General features: G+C 44.2%; 1 protein-coding gene and 1 pseudogene across 2 annotated transcripts in view; both read left to right on the top strand.

The window, feature by feature from the left end:
* Positions 1-8632, top strand: part of srp72 (signal recognition particle 72) — a 134462-nt gene extending 125830 nt beyond the window's left edge. For both annotated transcript variants that reach the window (XM_072252140.1, XM_072252142.1), the window contains exon 19: positions 8358-8632. In XM_072252140.1, coding sequence (XP_072108241.1) covers positions 8358-8526 — 169 coding nt within the window. In that variant the 3' untranslated portion in view covers positions 8527-8632. The remainder of the gene's footprint in view (positions 1-8357) is intronic.
* LOC140195744 (uncharacterized) lies at positions 3046-6665 on the top strand (annotated as a pseudogene).
* Positions 8633-12557: the final 3925 nt, after the last annotated feature.

Raw genomic sequence — 12557 nt, 5'->3', positions numbered from 1 at the left:
TGTTTAAAAAACAGCAGCCTTTTACAAAACAGTTTGAAAGGCAAGATCTTGGAAAGTGAAACAGGATACAATCTTATCAATATTTCAAGAAAGAAAAATCAGTCACCAAATCAGATTCTTAATTATTTTCAAAAACAAACAATTGAAAATAATAAAATAATAAAGGGAGAGAGAAAAAAAGGAACTTTAACATAAAAGCATGATAAATATCCATACTCTAAAACAAAGTACGAGCATTATAAAACCAAGGGCAAAATTCTTCAAACTTTAAAAGTCCAAATCTATGAATAGGTTATTAACTTATAAACAAGTGAATACAGACATAAAAAAACAGTAAATTTATTAGACATCAGAGCTCGAACTTTGATCCTCAAGAAATTAATATACTTCGTCCACAGATTTAAACCATTTACACGATTTATCAGGCAGAACAACCCTTAGGTGAGCTGGAAATAGCAGAGCTGGTGAAAATTTCTTTGATATAACTCAGTCAACACTGTTTTAAAAAGCGATCTTTGTTGCAATATCTCAGGACTGTAGTCTTGAACCAGACGAAATTTGAGATCTCCATGTACAATAACCCCTTTCCGATGAGCAATTCGAATTAAATGCTCCTTTGTATGCACATAGTGAAATCAGAGTATCGCAGGTCGGGGTTTTAACTCTTTAGGGGTTTAACTCTTAAAGACCGGTGGGCGTGATCGAGTATAGGGGGAGAAGAAAAAACATCAGAGCCGAACACCTCCATTAAAAATTGAGAAAAGAATTTAGTAAGGTCACCGCTCTCGACATCTTCACTGAGTCCTATTACTCGCAAATTCTGTCTCCGACTACGACTCTCTAAGTCAATAGTCTTGACTTTATACTGTTCCAAGTCTCCCAGCTTCAACAAGTTTGGAAATTTGTCACTGTTGCTTTACGCTCTCCTGCTTAAGTGCTGCCAATCTACCTTCGATCTCCTTTAACAATACTTCCAAAGTAGCAAATCTTTTATCGAACTTATCATCCAGGAGCTTTGAGATAGCCTCCAAAGTAAGCTGAGATTGGCTGTTTTGGCTGTTCAAAAGCAGCTTCTTTCTTTCCATTTCCATTACTAGCTTCCTCTGGTAGTCAATTCCATTGATTAAAAATCAAAATTCAAGTAGGGGACAGAGGGTCCAGTGAGATGGAGGAACTGAGCGAAATACATGTTAGTAGGGAAGTGGTGTTAGGTAAATTGAAGGGATTGAAGGCAGATAAATCCCCAGGGCCAGATGGTCTGCATCCCAGGGTGCTTAAGGAAGTAGCCCAAGAAATAGTGGATGCATTAGTGATAATTTTTCAAAACTCGTTAGATTCTGGACTAGTTCCTGAGGATTGGAGGGTGGCTAATGTAACTCCACTTTTTAAAAAAGGAGGGAGGGAGAAACCGGGGAATTATAGACCGGTTAGCCTAACGTCGGTGGTGGGGAAACTGCTGGAGTCAGTTATCAAGGATGTGATAACAGCACATTTGGAAAGCGGTGAAATGATCGGACAAAGTCAGCATGGATTTGTGAAAGGAAAATCATGTCTGAAAAATCTCATAGAATTTTTTGAGGATGTAACTAGTAGAGTGGATAGGGGAGAACCAGTGGATGTGGTATATTTGGATTTTCAGAAGGCTTTTGACAAGGTCCCACACAGGAGATTAGTGTGCAAACTTAAAGCACACGGTATTGGGGGTAAGGTATTGGTGTGGGTGGAGAGTTGGTTAGCAGACAGGAAGCAAAGAGTGGGAATAAACGGGACCTTTTCAGAATGGCAGGCGGTGACTAGTGGGGTACCGCAAGGCTCAGTGCTGGGACCTCAGTTGTTTACAATATATATTAATGACTTGGATGAGGGAATTAAATGCAGCATCTCCAAGTTTGCGGATGACACGAAGCTGGGCGGCAGTGTTGGCTGTGAGGAGGATGCTAAGAGGATGCAGGGTGACTTGGATAGGTTGGGTGAGTGGGCAAATTCATGGCAGATGCAATTTAATGTGGATAAATGTGAAGTTATCCACTTTGGTGGCAAAAATAGGAAAACAGATTATTATCTGAATGGTGGCCGATTAGGAAAAGGGGAGGTGCAATGAGACCTGGGTGTCATTATACACCAGTCATTGAAAGTGGGCATGCAGGTACAGCAGGCGGTGAAAAAGGCGAATGGTATGCTGGCATTTATAGCGAGAGGATTTGAGTACAGGAGCAGGGAGGTACTACTGCAGTTGTACAAGGCCTTGGTGAGACCACACCTGGAGTATTGTGTGCAGTTTTGGTCCCCTAATCTGAGGAAAGACATCCTTGCCATAGAGGGAGTACAGAGAAGGTTCACCAGATTGATTCCTGGGATGGCAGGACTTTCATATGAAGAAAGACTGGATGAACTGGGCTTGTACTCGTTGGAATTTAGAAGATTGAGGGGGGATCTGATTGAAACGTATAAGATCCTAAAGGGATTGGACAGGCTAGATGCAGGAAGATTGTTCCCGATGTTGGGGAAGTCCAGAACGAGGGGCCACAGTTTGAGGATAGAGGGGAAGCCTTTTAGGACCGAGATTAGGAAAAACTTCTTCACACAGAGAGTGGTGAATCTGTGGAATTCTCTGCCACAGGAAACAGTTGAGACCAGTTCATTGGCTATATTTAAGAGGGAGTTAGATATGGCCCTTGTGGCTACGGGGGTCAGGGGGTATGGAGGGAAGGCTGGGGCGGGGTTCTGAGTTGGATGATCAGCCATGATCATAATAAATGGCGGTGCAGGCTCGAAGGGCCAAATGGCGGTGCAGGCTCGAAGGGCCGAATGGCCTACTCCTGCACCTATTTTCTATGTATGTTTCTATGTATATGAAAGTGTTATAAACACTTTAATATAAATAATAAAAGGGTGGTACAGAGATTGAAAAATGAACGGAGCAGAGCCAAAATGAGACCTACTCCATCTAGCGCCCCCAAGAGAGTCCCCTGCTCAGGAAAATCCAGTTGACACATCATCAAGGCACTAGATGTGTCAGCAAAGGAGAGCAGCTCGGCAAGGAAGATGTCCGCAGCTCTCCTCTCACCCATTGTCGACTATTACAACGACAAGGAGGAGCTAGACAGCGTCGACGATGAGGACGAATGCAGTATCCGTGGCTGCGACTCGGATGAAGGTACAGAGGATGCAAGGGAGACAGATATTGCCAATAAGCAGGATGATGAAGACTACCTGGATATAAAAGAGCAGATGTACCAGGAGAAATTGACATCTCTCAAAAGATCAACAATACAAGGAAGGAATTCGAAATGCAGAGCCTTTTCTGCAACTGGAGACAGAAAAAGTGGAAAGGAATTATATTAGAGGGAAGAAAGAAGCGGAGAGAGCGCAGGAGCCCCCACCTCAGACCAGCCCGAGCCGCAACCACCTCACTCAGCCTGTCAACACCAGGAGCGAGGCTGGGACAGAGCAGCAATCCAAACAGCAGCAACAACAACAGCCAGACGAACCCAAATCCCTGGGGAGAAGACAGTCATCACAACAAAGGTTCTTGGAACAGTAAAGTGGTTCAACGTACGAAATGGATATGGATTCATCAACAAGAATGATACAAGGGAAGATGTGTTTGTACGTCAGACCGCTATAAAAAAGAATAACCCACAGAAATACCTCCACAGTGTTGGAGACGGTGAAACCGTGGAGTTCGACGTAGTGGAAGGCGAAAAGGATGCAGAAACAGAAAACGTAGCTGGTCCAGAGGACTTCCAATCCAAGGAAGCCAATATGCCGCGCACAGAAATCGTTATCGTCGTTACAACCCCCGCTGTTGAGGTCCACCACGTAATTAACAACAGAACATTGAAGATGGAGAGAAAGGAGATGGAGCAGAGACAGCAACAGATGGAGAAAACCGAGGTTACCAAAATCAGCAACATCGCCCTCCTTACAGAAGACAGCGTTACAGCAGCCTCAATGACTACAGACCGGTGGCATTGACCTCCCACATCATGAAGACTCTGGAGAGACTTGTTCTGGAGCTGCTCCGGCCTATGGTCAGGCCACACTTAGATCCCCTCCAGTTCGCCTACCAGCCCCGACTAGGAGTCGAGGATGCCATCGTCTACCTGCTGAACTGTGTCTACGCCCACCTGGACAAGCCAGCAAGTACTGTGAGGGTCATGTTTTTTGACTTCTCCAGTGCGTTCAACACCATCCGCCCTGCTGTGCTGGGAGAGAAGCTGACAGCGAAGCAGGTGGATGCTTCCCTGGTATCATGGATTCTTGATTACCTGACTGGCCGATCACAGTACATGTGCTTGCAACAGTGTGTGTCCGACAGAGTGATCAGCAGCACTGGGGCTCCACAGAGGACTGTCTTGTCTCCCTTTCTCTTCATCATTTACACCTCAGACTTCAACTACTGCACAGAGTCTTGTCATCTTCAGAAGTTTTCTGATGACTCTGCCATAGTTGGATGCATCAGCAAGAGAGATGAGGCTGAGTACAGGGCTACGGTAGGTAACTTTGTCACATGGTGTGAGCAGAATTATCTGCAGCTTAATGTGAAAAAGACTAAGGAGCTGGTGGTAGATCTGAGGAGAGCTAAGGTACCGGTGACCCCTGTTTCCATCCAGGGGGTCAGTGTGGACATGGTGGAGGATTACAAATACCTGGGGATACGAATTGACAATAAACTGGACTGGTCAAAGAACACTGAGGCTGTCAACAAGAAGGGTCAGAACCGTCTCTATTTCCTGAGGAGACTGAGGTCCTTTAACATCTGCTGGACGATGCTGAGGATGTTCTATGAGTCTGTGTGGCCAGTGCTATCATGTTTGCTGTTGTGTGCTGGGGCAGCAGACTGAGGGTGGCAGACACCAACAGAATCAACAAACTCATTCGTAAGGCCAGTGATGTTGTGGGGATGGAACTGGACTCTCTCACGGTGGTGTCTGAAAAGAGGATGCTGTCTAAGTTGCATGCCATCTTGGTCAGTGTCTCCCATCCACTACATAATGTACTGGTTGGGCACAGGAGTACATTCAGCCAGAGACTCATTCCACCGAGATGCAGCACAGAGCGTCATAGGAAGTCATTCCTGCCTATGGCCATCAAACTTTACAACTCAGACACCCTGAGCCAATAGGCTGGTCCTGGACTTATTTCATAATTTACTGGCATAATTTACATATTACTATTTAACTATTTATGGTTCTATTACTATTACTATTTATTATTATGCAGCAACTGTAACCAAAACCAATTTCCCCCGGGATCAATAAAGTATGACTATGACTTACTTTGTTCGTCGTCGCTATGGTCACCACCCACAATATAGCAACCAGCCTTAGGGAGAAATTACCGAGGGTGGTGAAGTAAATGAAAACCAGGTTGCTGGGGGAGAAGGTAAGTCTAACAGAGGACAAAATCAATTCCATTCAAACAGAACAGCTTTTACACAAGGTAAATCTTGAACCAATCATTTCCTCCATTGAGAATCATACACTCAGTCCTTTGCAGTAAAGTTTCTTGTGCACGTACATATTTTAAATCCTCAGCCAATGTGGCTTGTTTTGCACAAAGAAGTTGGGAAACAGCATCAAAACAGAAGCGAATTCTGGCAACAAACTGTAAGGTTTCTATTGTATTTTCACACTTGTGCTGAATGTGCATCTGAAGGAATCCTCCCTCTTGAGCCAGACAGACAGCACTGCAGGTAATCTTTAATATCAGCAAAACTGTACTGTAGCAGCAGCTTAAATACAATGGAATGAACAACAGGGTTTCGATCAACTGTGAAATCAAATGGTGAAAGATTACTGATAAAGTACTGATCTTCCTATGAGTCAGTGGATTGCCCCGACTTTTGAATAACTAGCAGAGACAGCAGATCACCAGCCACTTCTTTTGCTGGTGGCAAGTGACCTGTGAAGCAGACCACGGAAACTCCCTATGCTCAGAGGTCAACTTTCATGACTTCTATATGGAAATCTGTATTAAAACAAACAAGTTTATTGAGAGAGGTTACCCAGACGGGCAGAGAAGACCCCCCCCCCCCCCGCCGCCCCAGAGACTTGAGTTATAATTATTATTATTACGTTACCTTTATAATTTGATATTACAGGTGTCCCCCGCTTTTCGAACATTCGCTTTACGAAACCTCACTGTTACGAAAGATCTACATTAGTTCCCTGTTTTTGCTAACAGAAGGTGTTTTCACTGTTACGAAAAAAATCAGCGCGGGAGAAAAAGGCAGCGCGCGCCCCCGGATTCAGAACAGCATTCTAGCCGGCATTGCTTAAACACGTGCCTGTGAGCAGCTGTTAGTAAGATGAGTTCTAAAGTTTCGGAAAAGCCTGAAAGAGCTTGTAAGGGTGTTACACTTAGTGTAAAACTAGACATAATTAAGCGTTTTGATCGTTGGGAACGAAGTAAGGACAAACTGAGTTTGGCTTGCGGAAGTTGATGAAGATGACGTTGAAGAGGTTTTGGCATCCCATGACCAAGAACTGATAGATGACGAGCTGATGCAATTGGAAGAGGAAAGGATAACAATCGAAACTGAATGCAACACTCACTCACAACACGCTGGAGGAACTCAGCAGGTCGGGCAGCATCTGTGGAAAAGATCGGTCAACGTTTCGGGCCAGAACCCTTTGTCAGGACTGAAGAGGGAAGGGGCAGAGGCCCTATAAAGAAGGAGGGGAGGGTGGGAAGGAGAAGGCTGGTAGATACCATGTGAAAAACCAGTAAGAGGAAAGATAAAGGGGTGGGGGAGGGGAGGCAGGAAGGTGATAGGCAGGAAAGGTGAAGAAGGAATAGGGGAAAACACAATGGGTAGAAGAAGGAGGCGGAACCATGAGGGAGGTGATAGGCAGCTGGGGGAGGGGGCAAAGTGAAACTGGGATAGGGGAAGGGAGGGGGAGGGAAGGGTGACACAGCTCTCCCACCCCAAACCCCGGTTTGTGTGGATGTTGTGTAGTTCGCAGCCCTGTTACAACTCAGTACCAAGGAACAACAGACAGCACACTGTATATGATTAAAGGAATTATTTTTGTGAATCTTAACCAAAGGGTTAGTAAAGAAAAAGAAAAAGGGCCCATTATAATTAAACAGTCAAATATGCACCAGTTGGAGCTCAATTCACTGATCCTCAGTGGATCTCGCTGTTCAACTCCATCGATTCGCGATCTCCCCACCGGGCCGTATCTTAGGACCGGTTCTCTCCAGCTTTTTCTCTCTTCACCTCATGCCGAACAAAAAGACTCAGCTCACGTTGCAAAGCACCGGTTATCTCTAACACTGCTTCTACAGAAAGATCCTTACTTTAGCAGTGACACCTTTCCCAGGGTGTTACACTATTTTCTAAATGGAGAGAAAATTTAACAATCTGAAGCACAAGGGACTTGGGAGTCCTTGTGCACCATTCCCTTAAGGTTCATTTGCAGGTTGAATCTTTGGTGAGGAAGGGAAATGTGATGTTAGCATTCACTTCAAGAGAACTAGAATTGAAAAGCAAGGGTGTAATATGGAGACTTCATAAAGCACTGGTGAGGCCTCACTGGAGTATTACGAGGAGTTTTGGGTCACTTATCCTAGAAGGGATGTGCTGACACTGGAGAGGGTTCAAAGAAGGTTCACGAAAATGATTCCAGGATTGTACAGCTTGTCATATGAAGAACATTTGATTGCTCAGTAATCACTAGAGTTCATAAGAATGAGGGGTGACCTAATTGAAAGCTATCAAATGGTGAAATGTCTTGAGAGAATGGATGTGGAGAGGATCTTTCCTATGGTGGGAAAGTCTAAGACGAGAGGACACACATTCAGAATTTAGGGCCGTCTTTTTAGAACAGAGATGAGGAGGAATTTCTTTAGTCAGAGAGTGGTGAATCTGTGGAATTGGTTGTCACAGGCAGCTGTGGAGGCCAAGTCTTTGGGTATATTTAAGGCAGAGGTTGATAGCTTATTGATTGGTCAAGGCAAGCAGGGAGGACTGAGAGGAATAATGGACCAGCCATGATGAAATAGTGGAGCAGACTCGATGGGTCAAATGGCCTAATTCTGCTCCTGTGTTTTATGGTTCTGATCTCAAGCTGAATCCAAAAGCACTGGTCCCTGCTGGGGATGGAATAGACAGCGATGCTCAGATACCTATGTGTGCAACCCTCCAATTACAGTAACCCTGCAGCCAGCAAACCCTCTACTGAAAGTAACTCATAAGTAAATGAATTGCAGTCTGAAAAACCATACTTGGGTTACTGTCAGGATCCCCAGTTATTTTAAATGTGTTGTCACATATCTACAAACTGATGGAATATGTTTAAAAATGACTTTATATCTGTGTCAGTGACCATTCTGCTCTTCTAATTCAGGGATGCAAGCAAGACGGTGAATAGCCCGCCCACATCCCCAAGACCTGGGACAGTATCAATGGTTACATCATCCAGCAACATTGTGCCCCCTCGACAACAGAAACCCTCGGCAGCTTCCAAGAAAAAGCAGCAACAGAAAAAGAAAAAGGGTGGAAAAGGGGGATGGTGATTACGATTAAATGTGTAAAAGAAAATTCTACACATGCAGAGACTTGAAACAATCAATGTAAACACATTGTGGTGTTAAAACAGCTTTAATAAAGGACTGAATGTGACTCTTGCTTACTGTTTGCAGATTCCTACATACATCTTATTTGGAGAACTGAGCTACAAATGCATATCAATGCCCCACCTGTTGTTTTAGCTTAATCCAATTCCAGTAACTCAAGGTGAGGCGAGTTAGAGGGGAGAGGGCACAAGGGAGTGAGGTGGATGGGAGAACTGAGACGGTGAAGGTAAGAAATTGAAAGAGATGTTGTACATGAAGCCTGCAGCCCAACATGTCAGGATTCTTCAAATACTTTGCTAGTATGATGGGAATTCGGCTTCTCACCCTTTTCAGCAGCGAGTGAAGGACCCCTATCTCACTCTGTGTAGATGAGTTTCATCCTGAAACGTAAGCGGAACAAATGTAGTCTCTTTGGCCCTTTATATCTGCTCTACCAACCAATAAGGCTAATTTTTACCCTTCCTTCTCCTGAAAATGGAAGTACAGATCAATTGGGTAGTAAGGAAGGCATAAGATACAGGAGCAGAATTAGGTCATTTGTCCCATTGAGTCTGCTCTGCCATTTCATCATGGCTTATCGTCTTTCCTCTCGGACCCAATCTCCTGCCTTCTCCCATTAACCCTTCATGCCCTGACTAAACAAGAATCTATCAGTCTCTGCCTTAAATAAACCCAATGACTTGGCCTCCACAGCGGTCTGTGGCAATGAATTCCACAGATTCACCACTCTCTGGTTAAAGAAATTCCTCCTCATCTCCGTTCCAAACGGATGCCCCTCTGAGGCTGTGTCCTCCGGTGCTAGATTCTCGCACCAAAGAAAAAATCCTCTCCACGTCCACTCTCAAGCTTTCCACACCTGATAAGTTTCAACGAGTTCCCCTACATTCTTCTGAATTCCAGCAAGTACGGGTCCAGAGCTATCAAAGGAGAACTGGTTAATGTTGTGTACTTGGATTTTCAGAAGGCCTTTGACACAGTGCCACACATGAGGGTGCTTACCAAACTACGAAAGTATCGAAAGGACAAGCAGGAGGGCATAGGCGGTGGTGTGGCTCTGTCGGTTAGAGATCTTTAGAGAAAGGTGACATAGGGTCAGACAACAGTGAATCTTTGGGTGGAGTTATGAAGTTTCAAGGGTAAAAAACCATTATGGGAATCATTGGTCTCAAATAGTAGCCAAGATGTGGGGTTGAGATTGCAAAGGGAGCTGGAAAAGGAATGCAATAAGGGTAATGCCACAATTGTAATGGGGGAACTTCAATATACAAAGGCATTGGGAAAATTAGGTTGGTGTTGGATTGCAAGAGAGAGAATTTGTTGAATGTCTACAAGATGGCTTTTTAGAGCAGCTTGTGCTTGAACCTACTCGGAGAAAGGCTATCTTAGATTGGGTGTCGTGTAATAACCCAAATCTTATCAGGAAGCTTAACGTATAGGAACCCTTAGGAGGCAGTGATCATAATATGATTGAATTCAAATGCAATTTGAGAGGGAGACGCATAAAGCACACATCAGTATCGCAATGGAGTAAAGAGAATTACAGAGGCATGAGAGAGGAGCTTGCCCAGGTGGATTGGAGGAGGATACTGGCAGGGATGACGGCAGGGCTAAATGGCTGAAGTTTCTGGGAATAATTCACAAGGCACAGGATAGATTTGTCCCACTGAGGAAGAAGTTCTCATATGGCAGGAGTAGGCAACTATGACTGACAAGGGAAGTTCAGGACTGCATAAAAGCCAAGGAAAGAGCATATAAGGTAGCAAAAGTGAGTGGGAAGTTGGATGATTGGGAAGCTTTTAAAATTCAACAAAAGGCAACTAAAAAAGCTATAAGAAGGAAAAAGATTAAATCTGAGGGCATACTAGCCAATAATATAAGGCAGGTTACCAAAAGATTTTTTCAGTTATATAAAGAGTAAAAGGGAGGTGAGAATTGATAATGGACCACTGGAAGATTATGCTGGTGAGGTAGTAATGGGAGACAAAGAAATAGCAAGTGAACTTAATGGGTACTTTTCATCAGTCTTCACTGTGGAAGACACTAGCAGTGTGCCAGAGGTCCGCGAGTCTCAGGAGCAGGAGTGAGTGCCATTGCTAGTACAAAGGAAAAAGTGCTAGGCAAACTGAAAGATCTTAAGGTGGGTAAGTTACCTGGACCAGATGGACTACATCCCAGAGTCCTGAGAGAGGTTACTGAAGAGATAGCAGATGCATTGGTCATGATCTTTCAAGAATCACTTGATTTTGGCATGGTCCTGGAGGACTGGAAGATTGCAAATGTCACACCACTCTTTAAGAAGGGAGGAAGGCAAAAGGAATGAAATTATAGGCCAGTTAGCCTAACTTCAGTAGTTGGGAAAGTATTGAAGTCTATTATTAAGGATGAGCCTTCAAAGTACCTGGAGACTAATGATAAAATAAGTCGAAGTCAGTAGGGTTTCTGTAAAGGGAAATCTTGCCTGACAAATTTAAGAGTCTTTCGAGGAAATAACAAGCAGGGTGGACAAAGGAAAGACTGTGGATGTCACTTACTGGATTTTCAGAAGGTGTTTGATAAGATGCTGCATATGAGGCTGCTTAACAAGATAAATTCGTATGGTGTGACAGGAAAGATGCTGTGCATGGATAACAGAATGGCTGACTGGCAGAAGGCAGTGAGTGGGAATAAAAGGAGCAAAGATTTGGATAATTGATGGCTTTGTGGCAAAGTTTGTGGATGATGCGAAGATAGGCAAGAGGGGTAGGTAGTGCTGAGGAAGCAATGCGATTGCAGCAGGACTTTGACAAATTGGTAGATGGGGCAAAAAAGTGGCCGATGGAATACAGGTGTTGGAAAATATCTGATAATACATTTTGGTAAAAGGAACAATAGCGCAGATTATTATCTAAATTGGGAGAAAGTTCAAATATCTGAGGTGCAGAGGGACTTAGAAGTCCTCATGCAAGACTCCCAGAAGGTTAATTTACAGGTTGAGTCTGTGGTAAAGAAGGCAAATGCAATGTTGGCATTTATTTCAAGGGGAATAGAATATAAAAGCAAGGAGATAATATTGAGGCTTTATAAGACACTAGTCAGGCTACACTTGTCAACAGTTTTGAGCCCCATATCTCAGAAAGATTGTGTTGTCTTCAGTGAGAGTCCAGAGGAGGTTCACAAGGATAATTCCGGGAATGAAGAGGTTAACATATGAGGGGCGTTTGGCAGCTTTGAGCCTGTACTCATTGGAATTCAGAAGAATGCTGGGGGAATCTCATTGAAACCTACCGAATGTTGAAAGGACTAGATATAGTGAATGAGGAGAGGATGTTTCCTATGGTGGGGGTATTCAGAACTAGAGGGCACAGTCTCAAAGTTGAGGGGCAACCCTTTAGTAGAGATAAGGAGGGTATTTTTTAGCCAGAGAGTAGTATATTTGTGAATGCTCTGCCACAGACTGTGATGGAGCCAAGTCCATGGGCATATTGAAGGCGGAAGTTGATCATATCCTGATCAGTCACAGCATCAAAAGATATGGTGAAAAGCCAGGTGTATGGGGTTGAGTGGGATCCGGGATCAGCCGTGATGGAATGGCTGGGTGGAGTGGACTCGATAGGCTGAATGGCCTAATTCTGCTCCTGTGTCTTATGTTTTCAGGGTCTTATGAACCCCATGGTATTACAGGAAAGATTCTAGCATGGATAAAACAGTGGCTGATTCGCAGGAGGCAAAGAATGGGAATGAAGGGAGCCTTTTCTGGTTGGCTGCTGGTGACTGGTGGTGTTCCACGGGGGTGTATGTTGGAACCAATTGTTACTGATGTGGATGATGGAATTGATGGCTTTGTTGCAAAGTTTGCAGAGGATATGAAGATAGGTGGAGGGGCAGGTAGTTTTGAGGAAGTAGACGGCTACAGAATGACTTAGATTAGGAGAATGGATAAGGAAATGTCAGATGGAATACAGTGTTGGGAAGTATATGGTCATGCACTTTGG

Source organism: Mobula birostris, chromosome 3 (assembly GCF_030028105.1).
Source record: "Mobula birostris isolate sMobBir1 chromosome 3, sMobBir1.hap1, whole genome shotgun sequence".
Classification (NCBI taxonomy): domain Eukaryota; kingdom Metazoa; phylum Chordata; class Chondrichthyes; order Myliobatiformes; family Myliobatidae; genus Mobula; species Mobula birostris.
Note: the sequence above shows the minus strand (reverse complement) of the source record. Positions and strands in the feature narration are given on the sequence as shown.